Source organism: Ruditapes philippinarum, unplaced genomic scaffold, assembly GCF_026571515.1.
Source record: "Ruditapes philippinarum isolate M1 unplaced genomic scaffold, ASM2657151v2 ctg11675_1_1_1_1, whole genome shotgun sequence".
Taxonomy (NCBI): domain Eukaryota; kingdom Metazoa; phylum Mollusca; class Bivalvia; order Venerida; family Veneridae; genus Ruditapes; species Ruditapes philippinarum.
This window is the reverse complement of record NW_026862022.1, coordinates 4,367-22,441: the sequence shown is the minus strand read 5'-3', so window position 1 is coordinate 22,441 and position 18,075 is coordinate 4,367. Positions and strand designations below refer to the sequence as shown.

At 31.8% G+C, this 18,075-nt stretch overlaps 2 protein-coding genes across 2 annotated transcripts; both read left to right on the top strand.

Moving 5' to 3' along the window:
- Positions 1-265: 265 nt before the first annotated feature.
- Positions 266-2,269, top strand: LOC132717707 (scavenger receptor cysteine-rich type 1 protein M130-like). The gene is made up of 4 exons (XM_060701256.1): positions 266-331; positions 890-1,049; positions 1,547-1,707; positions 2,073-2,269. The coding sequence occupies exons 1-4, from the start codon at positions 274-276 to the stop codon at positions 2,267-2,269; spliced, it is 576 nt and encodes a 191-aa protein (XP_060557239.1). The 5' UTR covers positions 266-273.
- Positions 2,270-4,070: 1,801 nt separating this feature from the next.
- On the top strand, positions 4,071-18,075 carry LOC132717706 (scavenger receptor cysteine-rich type 1 protein M130-like). Its single transcript, XM_060701255.1, has 12 exons — positions 4,071-4,080; positions 4,924-5,080; positions 7,511-7,683; positions 8,882-9,040; positions 9,367-9,523; positions 13,399-13,550; positions 14,252-14,411; positions 14,774-14,946; positions 15,254-15,410; positions 15,936-16,096; positions 17,230-17,397; positions 18,071-18,075. The coding sequence occupies exons 1-12, from the start codon at positions 4,071-4,073 to the stop codon at positions 18,073-18,075; spliced, it is 1,632 nt and encodes a 543-aa protein (XP_060557238.1).

Genomic DNA, 18,075 nt, shown 5'->3' with positions numbered 1-18,075 from the left:
GTATTATATGGCTTTTAGCCATCGTTTTATTTATTCATTTATTTTGTAATTTATTGTAGTTGTAATCACATAGGTATTTAAACAATACGAGTACATGTAAATGTTGGAAATGATATACATGTACACTTATTATCTGTAACTTTTGTACCGTAAATGTTCAAGAAGTTGAAACCCATTTTCTTTGAATGGAAATACGCTGTATTCTCATGTTGTTATGCATGCGTTTGTAGTTAAAGTATAACGAGTCAAAAGAAAAATATTTTTACAGTTAAAATGTGCAAGATAAGGTTTATGCTGTTGTTCCTGCTGACGTCAGTTCACACAACAACAGGTAACTTATAATTACCTACTTTCAAATAAGTAAGAAATTATGTGTATGTTAATTATCATTTTGTTTGTTTTGTTGTTATTTGTTCTTACTTGATAGAGGTTTCAAAACATCTACCGGTGTCAGGCCTTTCAACGTGTAAGCAAATGTTTGGAAATGGATCTAAAATTTCTCAACAAAAAATTGAAAGGCTTTTTTGAATATGAGTAAAAATTCTCTGTATTTATCTTTTGAGAATATGACTTAACAGTTTAAAAACTGTATTCCGCATAAAAAATATCAAAAAGGGGCAATTTTAAAGGGAAAGGGTAAAAAACCAAACACCTTACGGGATAATTTTTTTTTTAAACTAATTTAAAATTTTCGCCCAATTTTTAAAAAAAATACAACGCATATTTCTATTTCAAATTGCCGCTTTGTGTATTATGCGAATCATATATTTTTAGCTGTATAATTTGCTATATTCATTGACCTGCAGACTATTGTAAAAACTCATGGATGCTTCTGTTACAATTTACTAGATAACTTTCGTAGTAAATTATCCCTTGTATCAATAACCAGGTGCCGATTATTTGGACATTACTGAAGTAAGACTTGTAGATGGCAATGGTTCATTTAGCGGACGTGTTGAGATCAAGGTTGACGGTGTTTGGGGAACGATCTGTGATTACGATTTTGACATGAACGACGCCAAAGTTATATGTAGAACACTGAATCTGACGTATGTTGATTATATCAAATTTTGTCATAATTTCTTCAACACTTTTCCTGTCTTTGTTAAACAAACATACGGTATATTTTCTTTCGATCCTCTTTGGGCGGGAACTGGCAGCTACAAGCTCTCCATACCACTGCAGAAACATCTGTAGCCTCCCTATGTAACTCGTCATCTATTTCTTCTGTTTACGTCGTGCGTTTTATTTATTCAGTACTCTGTATTCTTTATCCCTTCTAGATTAAATTTTGAAATTTTGCATGAATACAAATGCAATATCTTCTTGTATCATATCATATTTTTTTAACCTTCTTATATAAGCTTATCATATTTTGTGTTTTCTGTCAAATGTCTCAATCTTATGTTGCATTTGTATTCTTAAAAGACATGAACAATTCCGTTTCTGTTATAATAGGTTTGTTATTGGAACACATTTTGTTAAATGTTAGATAAAACTTAATACCACGGCTATTTATATGCAAAAATATTAATTTCCATTTCAGAGCGACATCATTCTTTACGGGAGCACATTATGGGCAAGGTAAAGGGCCAGTATTTGCTCAGAGGTTTTATTGCAATGGATATGAAAGTCACCTTAGAGAGTGTCTCTTCCAACCCAATTCGTTTTGCGTTCATTCACGAGACATTGGGGTAATATGTACAGGTACAGATTCGTGTTTTCAGAAATATGTTTATTTTATTTAATAGTTGAGAACTTTTATAATTTTAAGTCAAAGAAACTTTAAAAAACATATAACATTTTAACTGTTTCGGCCAACAAGTACATAAATATACAAAGCAATTTAACTTCATATTCATTTTCGCAACTCTAAACAATCCTATTTACGTTTACTGATCACTTCAATATTACAATGATAAGTAACAATATAAATAGTAAAAGCTATTTAATAACCATAATAAATAAACACTTTCGCGTTTTAATCGAAGTGGCTAATTCATAAAACACATACTGGTAAGTAAAATGATTTCTGGGAAAAACTATGAATGATCATTTCATTTTACTGACAGAATGTGGGGACATCGACATCAAAAATGGAATCATTGAGTCAATATCATCAAATGGTTCGGTTCTTACAACCTCTTGTGTTACTGACTACCAGACAAACACACACACAAGTATATGTCAAACTAATAGAACATGGTCAAACAACATTACATGTGCAACATCTGGTAAGTTTGAATTATTTTCTGGATTGATACGTTAACGGTAATACGATTGACTTTGCCGTGCATTAAGTGGAAAGACAAACATTTCTTGCATTGCAGACTGGCGTTTCCGTGAGATTTACCCATGCCGGAAATTTCATCTGGCATGGGGGATGTGCCAGATGAGTCACGTGCCAAACAACAACGTAATTTTAGCGCACGTTATGAATGAACCGCGTTAAAATAACGTTGTTTTGAAGGGAAATATGTGCTTATTTTCCATTTACATATATCATATTGAGGTAAACCATTTTAAACATGAAATAATATGGCAGAATATGCAAGAAAAAATATCTGACATATGTTTGCGGTTCGGATTGGAATATCTCTCCCTCTGGAACCGCCTATGGGCGGTAACTCGGCAAGCCTCGTTACCGCCAAATGCATATCAGACTGGCGTTATCGACCTAGTTTTTGAGTGTTTTGCCCTTGAAATAATGTTAAACAGTTTTTGCTATCACAATCACAGATAAATACACACTATTTCGTACATTTATTATGAATGGAACATCATTATGCTTAATATATATAAATACGTACACACTTAATACAGAAAGCTTGTTATAGTACAAATTATGCAAGATTATGCAATCCACTTGACATAAATATTTAACGGGCTAAGTTTGCTGCTTCAACTAAGATATCTAATTGAATAGTATTTCGGATAAATCATAATGAGCGCCCATTGTGATGTTTAATACGAAAAAATCCCGCATGCTTTGACATGCTTGATATCAAACCACGTAAATTGTAAGACATTTCTCTTTAAGATATTTCTGATGTAATCCATATTGTTAACTTACATTTAAACGCTTAAAAGGTTCTATTTCGATCCATTCATATGTTTAACATCATATGAGTTTCTTATGTTAGAATTGAGCACATAAATTAAACTGTATGGATTGGTCAGAATGTTAAAAAAATTGACCTTACTGTTTGTGCGCATGCTCGAAATAGATTTGCCGTTTTTTTCTTGTGAATATTGAAATGTAAAAAAAACACCCATAGATAACATGAATCTTTACAGGGTATCCACTTAACATTACTGACATACGGCTTGTCAATGGTATAGGATTAACTGATGGTTTTGTCGAGCTGAAGGTCAATGATACTTGGGGACAAATTTGTAGAAACAGCTTTCAATACAACGACGCAAAAGTGATATGCAAGATGCTAGGATTTAAGTAATATTTATTATAAATTTATAACACTTTTAAAAATCAAATTGAATTTGTAAATTGTAAACATTATATTTTAGTATAATTAGAACCTGATAATTATGTCGCATAAACTCAAATATTTAATTAATAGTTTATAAGATACATTTGTTTAATCTAATCAGTTTAATAAAGAAAGCTGTTAATTTTGTTAATATAAAAGTATATGGTTCACATAATTATGTTTGTCATTATATGTACAGAAAGGTCCCATTCATGGGCCTTAAATAATCATTTCAGCTACTGGTTTCACGATTTTCTCTATTATGGAAGCACTTCAAACCTTTATCATTTAGACAAACTTGATTGTATAGGAACGGAGGATCACATTAACGAATGTTTATACGATGTTCGTCAGACATGTTCGAGTAGCTATCCAGTTTTCGTTGAGTGTAGTAAGTTTGAGTTTATTTATCTGTTAATATGGCTATCATCATTAATATCATTCTCTTAATTCATTAAAAAAAAAACACAACCCAATGTTTGAACAATATGCAATGTGATCTTCCAATATACTTATATATCACAATTGGATCCAATTTAGCTTTTCCTTGACAGTCCATACAATCCATATTTATCCCATATGAAACCCCGTATAGCATCGTTTTCATTTTGAATCCAATGCATAGGACGGACTCCATCCAGTCTAGTTTTTATTTTTAGTGTCCAAAAATCCATATTAAATCAGTATCGTATTTTATACTATTATAATTACAAAAAGCACTGTTGATTTTGATCGACTTCTTGAAACTTATTTGTTTTCTCCTTGAAAATTTGTAGAATAAGATAAAGAGATGAATTTACATTGCATAGTACAAAACTGATTCTATTTTATTTAATTTGTAAAATCACATAAGGTCAATTGTTCCCTTTGTTTAATGGATTATATCTCGATTCAAATTTTATATCTTCACTGAAAAAAACTTGAATTACGTTATCTCTTTTTACGGCGTTCAAACGCTTGCTAAACGTTTGATGTCTTTTTCTGAGTTTCAGTAAAAGTAGTCGAACGCTGATTTTTGCAATAAGAGAATCTGTTGTTGCTTTGTTTGAAGTATACTTGTATCTGAAATTGATGTGAGATATATCCCGTTCTTTAATTGAATATAGCAACATATTTACTCAAACCATTAAAAGCCCACTATTCTTTACCAATTCAAATAAGCATTAAACATTTGTTTTAAATAAATAACAAATTCAAAGGGTTTTGAAAATCCCTTATTGTAGATACTAGACACTATTGACTTATATGAATGTATAAATTCAAAGTGCATCTGCTGCTTTTTCACATATTTCTAGTGACAATCATTACAAAAAATCATAACGAAATGCTGGTAGAGACAGGAAAACATATATCAAATATTATCATCTCAAAATCGTTATAATCGAAATGAAAGAAATAACAATAACATATGTGCACTGTTTGTTTTGTTTAGAATATCCACATAATATAACAGATGTAAGGCTTGTCGGGGGAACAGGTCCATATGACGGTCGTGTTGAAGTTCAGATCAACGATGACTGGGGCACTGTTTGTGGTTATTCCATCGGATCATATGATGCCGATACTCTTTGTAAATCAATGGGTTTTAAGTAAGTATCATATTGGAATTAAATATTCTCTAGTACAATACATGTCGTTAGTTGTGTATACAATTTTAATATAAAGCTATGCCTTTATGTATAATATAAAAATTGGGAGAAATGTCGTGACTAAATGTTTTATTCTAGTAAGTAAAACCTGTTGTTAAATTAGTCATGTTCCTTTCAGTCGATCGAAAATTCAGGCAGCTGCTATATGAATATGAATGAAAAATTTTATTGAACAAAAGGCAAATGACTGTGTATACATATAAACAAGCATATAATACAAGTTTTTTTTTACAAAATATTCAATAGCGGTCCAATTCTATATAAATCATCATACATGTATGTAATCGTAAAATATATCAATCATGACTTCATGCAATAGAAATATGAAACTACTTTTATCAAGCATGTTTAGTATTTTCATGAAAATAGTAAATATCATACTCATGACCTCATCGTATCATTTTGCAAACTATAAGAAAGTAATTGGTGAAACAACAGTATCATTGAATAAAAATATAAATGCTTTTATGTAAATGTTCTCATTTAAATTATTTAATTTGACTTTTGTAGTATTTTCAAACAGTTATACACCTAACATAGACATCATCAATAAGATTTTGAAACAATACAAAAAGTAAACGTTAGTATTCAACTTTACACACACACATACATACACACACGCACGCACGCACGCACGCATGCACGCATGCACGCACGCACACAAAAAATATAATATTATACCAAAATAGAGACTTCCACAAGAGAAAAAAGGAAAATATTATACATGTACTATTCTGTCGAGAAAAGTGACTTATTTGCTTTTGGTCGCTGGAAAGAAGTTCAACAAACTTTGGAATGTTTGGTTTTTTTCGAAAGTATTGTTTTATATATCTTATTCTTAAATCTTTATGTAATTGGTATTCTAAAAGAAAATGAAATTCGTCTTCTTGTGTTTTACATAAGATACATTTGCGTTCATTTCTTGGAACTGGATGCGGTTTATACAATCTGCCTGTTTCTATATAAAATCTGTGTGACGATAAACGCAATCTTGTTAAAGCAGTTCGGTATTTGCTGATGCTGACTTGTTCTATGTATTTCAAAAACCCAAAGTAGCGAAACGTTATATGTTTCGGCCCTGGGTGACGCTTCAACTTCAGACATCCAGTTTTGAATAAAATTACCTTTTAGTTTCGTTTGACTTCTGCTATAAAATGGTTTCATATCCTACTTCTTGAAATATCCATGAATGATTTTTAAGAATTGTTCTTACAGACGTTGCCCAATTAGTAGGTTCATTATTTCGTTCAAAAGCATCAAATTGTATGTTTGTTTAATCAGTTTCACGTTGTCGCATTTTATTATCTTTAACCAGAACTTTAAAACTTGTATTATTCTTTGTTTTTTAAAGGCATCCTTTCTAAATCGCCGTATACAAAATAAGTCTGGGTTTGTTATTTTACCCCTAAAATATTTTTTCAGAAAATGTGTGTGTATAGTTTCTATTTTATCAGTTTTATTCATGCCACATATTTCTTTATTTCACAACCATAACACAAAATGTGTTTATTAAACTTGTCAAACAATTCAATTTTATGTTTTACATCTATATATAAGTAAATTTCTGTAAGTATTGTTTCACTTTGAAAATAGGTTTAAATGCTTGACTTGACAATGCGTCATATGTGTGTTCGAAAGATCCCCCACAAGAAAAAACTATCACAAGATATGCAAATTTATTCACTTATTCATTTTCAGACCCATTATACATAACCCATATATTTTTTGGTAATTGCCCATCCTTTCTGAAAATCATCACTTTTGTTTTATTAACACTTACGGTAAGTTTCCAACGCTCACAATAATCTTTTGAAATATCTATGCCTTTTTGTAAATCGTCTAAACTTTCGGCTATTATCACAATATCGTCTGCGTATAAAAGAAGAAAAATTTAAAACAAAATCCCGGTATCTATGCCTTTTAAACCTTCACGCATAAGTGTATATTCAATATCATTTGAATAAATTGAAAAAAGAAAAGGAGATAAGCAGTCACCCTGATGGGCACAATGAGAACATAAAATGCTTTCACTTAAAGTGTTGTTTTGAGTTTTCACCCTAGACTTCACATTTTGATACATAGATCTTAATATTTTTGAGACATTCGTTCAAATATAGTACAAACTACTTTAAAATATTATATAAAGCTATGTAACAAGAACAGAAATTTTTATCTGCACATGAACGTCAATTATGGGCACTTCTTTTCATTAAACATTGATGGGAACCATGCTTAAAGCTTACCATTTGCAACGAATAGTTGTGGTTGACATCATAATTTACAGCTTTTGTTATTCCTTCTCTAGAGAGAGACATTTCTCAGTTCTTGTATTTACATTTGATTTTAAGATTGGAATTTATTAAATTGTAGATTAACTCGCTACTCTGCCGATCCTTCTGTTTACGGACAAGGAACAGGAGCTATATATATCGGTTATATGAGATGCTATGCAACAAACACCCATGTAAATCAATGTAGTTATAATTTGCCTCCAAGACGGCGCTATTGCTCTCACAGTCGTGATATTTCGTTAGTGTGTACACGTAAGCATTTTTTGCATCTTCCTTTCTTTATAACCTTGATAGTTATTTTATATATATTTTTGAACATAATCAGACCAACATATATCATTTTCAAACCAATACATCAAGTGGCTCGCTGAGATTCTTCATTATTCCCTGCGGTCTGGAGACCGCAGGGTATTGGTACGCGTTTAACTTTTGAGGCATGGAGGAGCACGTGACCTGTTTTCGGTACATGGAGGAGCATGTGATCTGTAAACCGTACATGATTGGTTTATTGACCTTTTCGAAAATCTGGCTTAATACCGTTTGCGGGTACGTTACGGATTTACCTCTAGGGAATTAGTCAGAATTACACCTAATTAAGAACAAAAAACTATTACGTGATATTTCTAATTTTCTATTATCATTTTACCGTTTAAGTTGGAAAAACTTGAACAATGTGAAAATTATCAATGTTTCTTTAATATGTTTATCAAACTTTACAAACAATAAATTGTTTATACTGAAAATCTACACAATTAAAATATTCGTAGTGGCATCTGCCATAATAAATAGAGATATTTTCAGCGTAAACTTGTGTGTTTACTTTATTTTTTTTTTTTTTTGCTCGGAATAATTCATAAAATGGTAGGCCTATTTCATCATTTCCTTAAAAAGAAATAATTTTTTTATGTTCATCCTTCTCCGGTCATCAACGTTCGCCAGTTTCCAAAGACCTTCTTCTATTTTGATCGATTATTGTCAACTATATTCCTGATACAAACGTTTATATATACCCCCACCCCCCACCCCCCAAAAAAAAAAAATATGTTGAAAAGATTAAATGAAATATCTTTATCTCATTAAAAATGATCCCCGCAGGGAACCATTTTACTTGTAATGGTACTGGATTAGTTGGTTTTTTAACATACAGTTGTATTCAGAAGCACTCGGGACGTTTTTAAATTGAAAACTTGTGCATTCAAATACAAATGCTCTGTAATTATTCTGGTATTATTTGTTTTGATTAACTTTGATAAATGTAATCTTGAACCAAACTTAAAACTGTTGAAATATTTCTTGATCCTTAGTGGTAATTAATTCAAATATATTGATTAGAGCTTTGAGATCTGAATAATGTTTTAGTCAGTGGAAGACATGCTGTTTCACATTTTCTCTCAGGTGCATATGAATTTTTTTTATATTCATCTAAAACTTAACATTATTTTATTAACAGCTTGTGGTAAACCGTTAATACAATTTGGATCTTATCATTCTTTCAATGGTACTGTACTGACTGCAAAGTGCGACGTTGGCTATCAACCAGAAAATATTACATTTGATTGTCTTGCGAATGGGACTTGGATGCAAAATGACAAATGCTCATCAAAATATTGTATGTTACTTATTTTGCCTATTTTTTGATTTTTATGTCAAGACAGAAAAAAAATATTTTGTCTCTGTTCTTACTTTTAAAAAACGTAAACGGTCTATGTAGACCAGTTTAGTTTATAATGTGACACGTCATGTATATAATATACCATTAACAACAACTATTTAATAAATAATGTATGAATGATATTAAAAACAAGTTCTTTGGTACAAAATGAAAATTGACAAAACGTTTTATTTTTTGCCAGAGCTATTTTGATGTTGGTTAGGTAAAGTACAGTTACAAGCCGTTGGCGTTATGTATAGTTATATAATATCGTTTAATTACAGCTTATCCGTTAGAAATAAGTGATTTGAAGATTGTAAACAGATATGGTCATCACGAAGGTCGTGTAGAGATACAGGTTGATGGTATTTGGGGAACTATATGTAGCAACAATTTTACTATGGCAGAGGCGAACGTCATATGTCAAATGATTGGTTTAGAGTATGTTCAATATTATATTTTATATGTTAGCCTTACAAGAGGCTGGTTTTTTAAACGCCCCCGTGGTACCTGAAAATGATATGCAATAAAAGATAATTTGTAAGTTCATACAATTTGTTTTAGACATATTTGCAACAAAACGATATAACCATGTTATTGATCAATTATGAAAGTTGTGATCAAATTAACAGTATACTCGTTTTCATTCATTTGGTGCTTAAATATGGATATGGACACATAATTGCATTTTTGGGGGTGTTTCTTGTCAAATCCTACACACGGCTAACAGCTATTGAAGCCATTTTGGTTATATTTATGTAACGTCCGAGCTTGGTTACAACCCATTATCGATTTATTACCAATCGTAAAAAATTTCGAAATCTTCAAATAAAATTCGGACATTTTTTTTTTTGTTTCTCATAATATTATCCCGTTCGATTAATACTAAATCATTGCAAAATGTACCATTTCTTAATTGTCTTTTTTCAAACAGTCTAAGAATAAGTTTTTATTCATTATGTTTGTTTCAGGTAAATATAATCATCGCCGACTCATCTTTATTTTGTTTTCAATTTTCATGTTTAATGTAACATATTAAACATATTTTTAAATTAAAAGTGAAAAAAATATATCCGGCTATATTCGACCGAATTTACTTGTGGTGGCAGTGGTTACTGTACAGATCAGGGGAAGTAACCGCTGCGAGGAGTTTGTTATGGCTAAGGCTCTGATAAGAATACCGTTTTAGCTGCTCTGACGAAGAAAATACTATAAAATGTCATGACAAGACGTATTCAGTATTCTACCAACGTATCTATAAATGTACCATTCTCAAGTTCAGAAATAATATGTTTTGTAATTAGTCCCCTACCGGTTTACCGCAGGGGACTTTAGGTTTACCCTCCGTCCGTCTGTCCGTCTGTCCGTCCGTCAGTCCGTCCGTCCACAAAACTGGATCCCGCGATAACGCAAAAAGTACTGAAAAAATTTTAATGAAACTTGATATATGGATAGATGGCAGTATGGAGATTATGCACGTCCTTTCCTATGTTGAAAATTCTGGTTGCTATGGCAACAAATAGACTGAAAATATGGCAAATTTTACACATAACCTGGATCCCACGATAACGCAAAAGTACTGAAAATATTTTTATGAAACTTGATATATGGATAGATGGCAGTATGGAGATTATGCACGTCTTTTTTTTTTCTTCCTATGTTGAAAATTCTGGTTGCTATGGCAACTAATAGACTGAAAATATGGCAAATGGTACACATAACCTGGATCCAGTGATAACACAAAAAGTACTGAACATATGTTTATGAAACTTGACATATGGGTAGATGGCAGTATGGAAATTATGCACATCCTTTTCTTATTTTCCTATGTTGAAAATTCTGGTTGCTATGGCAACAAATAGACTGAATTTCAAGATTTCTGATTCTAGTTTTTAAGTTTTTTCACTATAAGTTCTTTATTTCTTAAGGTATTTTCTTCAAACTTTAAATATAAGTTGCTTGTCATCAACCACATAATATGTGACAAGGTTTACAACTCTAGCACAAAATTTATCAGAATTACCTCCCTTGAACTTAAAATTTTCATGAAAAAAACATTTTTTTTTTTAAATAACTTCTTTTTCTGAATGTATCTACTTCAAACTTCATATAAATGTTTCTTATTATCACTCAACATTTGTGAGTGTTCAATACTCTAGCAAGACTATATCCAGAATTATGCCCCTTTTAAACTTAGACTTTTTTTTGAGAAATTGGTAATTTTTACTCCAACTTCTTCAATCATGATAGGATTTTAAAAATGTTATATTTTGATAACAGGGATGTTTAAAAAATAACTTTAGAGTGTCCTTCAGTCCGTCTGTCTGTACATTAAAACTGTTTCCTGTGATCACTTTTAAAGAATTTTTTCAACAAATTTACTTAAAATAGGAACATAAGTGAATGGCCAATGGCCCTTCAGAATGTTGCTTGGGCTCTTACCGGTAGGGGACTTATGGATTGCTTGCAATACTATGATAATTGCTTGTTTTCTTCTAGCCATTTAAATGTGTTGCTTAAATTATTAGATAGTTACAGAAACTTTACTGAGTACATTAAATTCTTTTAACTATAAACAGATGTCAAACTAATTTTAAAGAGAAGGTAAAGAACGTGTATTTCTAATGTAACAACAGTAACAACAAAGAAAACCAAAGAAATCGTGTTGACAGTTTAGTTCGGAGTCCTTTTTTATGCCCCCACAATGTGGGAGCATATAGCGTTGCACTTGTCCGTCCGTCCGTCCGTCCATACGTCCCGAAATCTTGTGAACGCAACTCCTCTTAAACCGGATGTCAGATTTTGCTGAAACATACAGGGATGAACAACCTTAATGTGTAGATGGTAGTAAAGGAAGGATTTTTTGCTGCGACCAAATTTAACAGAATTATGGCCCTTTGTTGATTTTTTCACTAGCTACTATGTAGAAATTTTGTGAACGCAACTCCTCTTAAACCGGATGTCAGATTTTGCCTAAACTTACAGGGATGAACAACCTTAATGTGTAGATGGTTGTAAAGGAAGGAATTTTTTTGCTGCGACCAAATTTAACAGAATTAGGGCCCTTTGTTGATTTTTTCACTATATACTATGTAGAAATTTTGTGAACGCAACTCCTCTTAAACCGGATGGCAGATTTTGCTTAAACTTACAGGGATGAACAGCCTTAATGTGTAGATGGTAGTAAAGGAAGGATTTTTTGCTGCGACCAAATTTAAAAGAATTATGGCCCTTTGTTGATTTTTTCACTATATACTATGTAGAAATATTGTGAATGCAACTCCTCTTAAACCGGATGGCAGATTTTGCTTAAACTTCCAGGGATGAACAACCTTAATGTGTTGATGGCACTAAAGGAAGGAATTTTTGCTGCAACCAAATTTAACAGAATTATGGCCTTTTGTTGATTTTTTCATTAATTACTATGTAGAAATTATGTGAACGCAACTCCTCTTAAACCGGATGGCAGATTTTGCTTAAACTTCCAGGGATTAACAACCTTAATGTGTAGATGGTAATAAAGGAAGGAAATTTTGCTGCGAACAAAGTTTACAGAATTATGGCTCTTTGTTGATTTTTAGTTTCAACTTGTGGCACATGTAGTCCAAAAAATATTTGACCTAGAGTCATAAGATTGACAGAACAGTGGCGTGTGGGGGCATCAGTGTCCTATGGACACATTTCTAGTATTACATGTATGTTCTGTTTAAAATTAAGGGTATATTTCCGCATTTAAAAACTGGTGTTTTTGTACCAATTTGATCTTTTTATTCGTTGATAACTCTTTCAAAAAACTAGAGGTTTTGTACAACGTGTAGCTATAACGTTTGCACTGGAAAATTCCGCATTTGCCGTGTTCTTGGTAACGATTATTCGTTTTTAAAAGTTTAACACCGTGAAATTCCAATGCCTGTAAGCATGCAAAAGCTAGTAATAGTCTTCATATACTCGCGTACTAAAGTGTTATCGAGCCAGTTTCGTTTTAAAATCATAATTTCAATTAACATTTGAATAGATTTATAACAGTAATGTTAACAAGGTTAAATGAAACTGTGCAATGATTGGTTGTAAGGCCAACGGCAAACTATGTTTACATAGTTATAAAATGTATCTTCGATGAGGCTGCCCTGCTAATAGTTATCAATATTTTCCAGCTGGTTTTGCTGACGATTTTAAATCAGATGCGCAATGTTTTTAAAAGAAACATTTAATATAATATTGCTATATCTGCGTATAAATATCAGACAGGTTCAGGAATATAATGAACTGTTTTGATAGAAATTAAGATACACTGTATGTATATTGTGTTTTAACAGAGCAAGTCATATTTACACAGATACAGGGGGCGATGGCCCGGTTTTTATTTCAAATCTTCAATGCCATGGAAATGAATCACATATCAACAACTGTTCTTACAATGTCAATAATGATTGCTTGTACACACAAAGTGCAGGAGTCTACTGTACAGGTGATCATTTTATTTTCATTTCATAATTTTTCATTATTTTCATTTGTATCCCTTTTCTCTTGTGTATGATGTTGTTAACATTCAATATTCAATCCTTGGATTCTCATTGCACTGTATAATAACAGCAAATATTAATGTATAATACTAACCAATATTCCTATTTAGTCTGTGGATATGTAACCTGATTTTTAAACTGGTCGTTCGACGTCTTATACATATTATATGCAGGTTACATAACCATAGATCTCCTTCAAAAATCCATTTGATTTAGTTCCGTCTATCATTTTCTCGTTAAGAGAACACACATAGAGAAGGAGAGGGGGCTATTCGGGGGGTAGGGGCATACGCCGCTTTTCATGGAATGACACGCATATATTATATTAAAGGTTCCATCATTATAGCCATTTAAAGACATTGGAGGCGTGGACGGTAGCCTGCACGTACTACTACCGTGCATAAGGTTGCTGAATGTTGCATTTCAAAGATGTTGTAGATTATATACAAGTTGTTTGCAGACAACTATTTCAAAATTTCAAATGCATTTAGTTTACATAAGAGTTGACAGACATTATTACAGGATAAGTTATTGAGCTCAATCAAAATATCATGTTGAATATAAAAAAAGATATAAATTGAAAGAGAGCAATTTAACATGTTTAAGCTAATAATCACTGGCCCAGATGTGTAATATTATTTTATAGGGTATCAGCTGAATGTTACTGGATGGCGACTGGCCGGTACAAATGGACCTTATCATGGAAGAGTCGAATTAGAAGTAAATGGCACATGGGGAACAATTTGTTCACGAGGATTCTATGGCTGGCCATCAGCAGATGTTATATGCAATATGTTTGCATTACGGTAATAATGTTTGCTCATTTCAGACTATTTTAATGTGTAATAGTCCAGTCATCGTAGATTTAGACGTGGAAAAAAATGCAAAGAAATGTTTTAATGTCTATCAAATACAACTAAAACACTAAATCAAAAATTGCATAAAAAACCCCTGCCCCTTCGCGGAAAAACGCCAATGAATTTATCTTTAAATCGGTATTTTTAAGATGTCCATTCCTTTTCAAAAGGAATTCAAAGAGAAAAGTGAATTTAACACCATAGATCTGAAAGATTGTTTCAATGATGTCTATATTACCAATAAGGACGTATTTCAAATCTTTATTCTCTGTTAACCAAGAAACTAAAATTTACTAATTGTCACCTTGCAGATATTACGACTACTATTATAATGCATATTATGGTCAAGGAGAAGGTCCAATATACATGGAGAGTCTACACTGTAGCCGCCAATCTTATACAGATATAAACGACTGCAAATATGTTGCAAACAACTATCACGGCGTATGTTCGCATGCAAACGATTTATCAGTGATGTGTTTTGGTAATTTTATACTTATACCCGATTAACGTTATACATTTTATTATTAATTGGTTTACGTTTCAAAAATGTAAAATGTTAAATATTTCAGTCAATGAATCATAAGCTAATTATCACAAAAAATATTTTGTTTCATGCAAAGTTTTTTTTTAAAGATAGTTTTGTTATGGATTTAAAAATGAATACACTGTTTGTACAGCGGGGGTAAAACATAAAGATTAAGTTAACCTTTTCTTTAAAAAAAAATTGTATTGTATATTTTTTATCAACATAATTATTCATATTGTTATATAAAGAATTTTATTATAAGGTCCGTCTCTAAATATAACGGATGTGCGATTAACAAATGGTACAGGGCCTGACGATGGTAGGGCAGAAATCAAAATTAGCGACACATGGGGAACTATTTGCGATTCTAATTTTGCTTTAAGAGATGCGGAGGTGTTTTGTAAAATGCTTGGACTGAAGTAAGTTGCTTAGGTATAAAATATAGTCGTATCCATTTGGATGAAAACTCGTGTATAACGACATTTGTAGCATAATTTTTATTACTCGAAACACACATATGGGATTATCTGTAGCTGAAACAAAGATTTGCTATTGTATATATTGCTTGGGAATGTTTTCCCTGATATATCTAAACATGTTAGAGAGATGACTTTTACCAAAAAAGTAAATGGAATACCAGTTAGTTTTATAAACGAGTCCTCCATAATCATACGATTAGATATTTTTTTATTGAACTTGTAAATGTATACCTTTCACAATTGATACCAATGTGCTGTATTTCAAACATACTGATGTAAACAAAATCATTGTTATTCAAAAACGTTTTAGGACTTCAAATATAGTTCTGTAATAGTTAAGAACCTTTATATATAAATAATTTTTATTTTTGTTTTGTCGAATGTACTCGAGAAATAAATATGAAAGTTGTAAATAAAGGCAGTAAGAATAAAGTTTAAGTATATTTCTACTTTAAAAATTACTAGAGCTGTGAGATTTTTCACCGGGGCATTATATGGAGAAGGAAATGGGCCGGTTTATATTGATCAACTTTTCTGTGACAGTAGCGATGCTGTTCTAAGTGATTGCCAGTATTTGTTTCTTAATGAATGCAGTCATAGCAGAGATGTTTCTATTGTATGTAATGGTGGGTCATTTTATTGTATCTGTTTCTTTAAAAGTCTGATCCTTTTTTGTAATAGAACATCTGTTCATCCTTTCCATTGCTTGTTAAGGCACATCTTAAAAACTGCTTTTGTTGTATAAATATGATTATCATGATTTTTAAGCGTTTGCAATTTTGGTAGTCTACATTTGTAAAGAGTGCTAAAAGCTGTTTAGAATAACTAAGTTCGATTAAGGTGAATTTAGATGCAAAATGCATTAAGTAGGTAAAAAACAGTAGAATATTCGATCAACAGCTTTGATGAAAACATTAAGCATTTATACATTTATTCGACTTTTCCAAACAAAGCAGCGAGTGAACATTGTACATTCTGTCTGAAAAGGTCTGTAAATGAGCGATTATAAATGAAATAGAGCCTGCGACATAAAAACTCTATTATATTATTATTCATTTTATTATTATACCCCTACAAACGAAGTTTAGGGGATTATATAGGAGTCAGCTTGTGGGTTGGTTGGTCGGACTACATCATGGCTTCCGGACGATAACTATAGTTTGGAATTTAGTATGGTGATCAAACTTGGTATTTAGCAACCTTATGTGGAAACCCCGGTTGGTATTGCATTTGGACCCCTAGAGTCAAGAGTATATACATTATGAGAGTTTGATTTTTCGGAGATTTGTCGGAGAAGAGCAGGAGACGAGAAAGGAGAGGTGACGTCATTAATCCGAATTAATCCGAGATGAGTAGATAATCCTAATCCCCATAGGATTATCTACTTATCTCGGATTAATTCGGATTAATGACGTCACTTCTCTCTCGTTTCCTGCTCTTCTCCGACAAATCTCCGAATAATCAAACTCTCATAATGTATATACTGTCAAGGTCAAGGTTACCATTACTTAATATGAAAAAATGGTTTCCGGACAATAACTTGAGTTAAGACTGAGATTTTGCAATTAAACTTGGTATGTAACAAACTTATATGAATAATTCTTTGTACACAGTTGATACAACCTTTATTATAGGTTGAATTCAAATTTTTATTCACACCACTTATATTTTAAAAAGTCAAAGTTGCTGGTTGGGGTATTAACCACCTTTAGTTTTATGTTTTGTAATTAATTATTTATTAATATTTTATTCATTTCAGAGTGCGGGGAGCCTGACAACTCTCATTGGGATGCTGGATATTTTACATACAATGGTTCAACTTTGTATGCTGACTGCTCCTATTATAAAACATATTTAGGCATATTAAAGATGACTTGTGACAATGTTAATCAGACATGGAAAGCAGAAGGAGAATGTCAAGAATACGGTATATACAAAATTAATGCACTCCTTGAAAATGAAAAATAATAAAAAAAACCCTTTAAAATTAGGGTAGTACACCCCCGAACGGACGTTATAAGGAACCGTGAAATTGACATCATAGGACGGTTATATGCCTTTAATGTCACTAGTATGCAAAGTTTAGACAAAATTTACCGTGTGGTTTATGAGTTATGAACATTTTTCTGAACTAAAACTTTGCCATTAGAAAGGTTTTTTTCCGAAATGAGGAAACTATAAATAATCTATAATATTATGATTAAAAAAAAATTTTCCTATTGCTCATTGTTAAGAAACAAATAATGGCATTCAGGTAACAAATTAAACAAGCTTACACATTTCCTCTATTGTTTGTGACAGGTCTATATTTCTCAGATAGACCTGTTTAAACAAAAGAAAGGCCGTTATGAGGTCTATCTTTTGCACGTGCACAGGTCTGTTCTAGTCAGACAGACCCAGTCATGAAATACACGTGAAAAAATAGACCTGCCTATGCGCAGACAAAGAAAACATAAAATGCAATCCAAAATTTAAACCCTTTTAACTAAGCAATTATTCCAGCATAACCTTTATTAAATCTTTGAACAAAATAATGGATAGCATATCAAAGTTAGGATGAACTCATCATGAGAAGAAAGCATTTAACATGTATTTAATAGCGTAA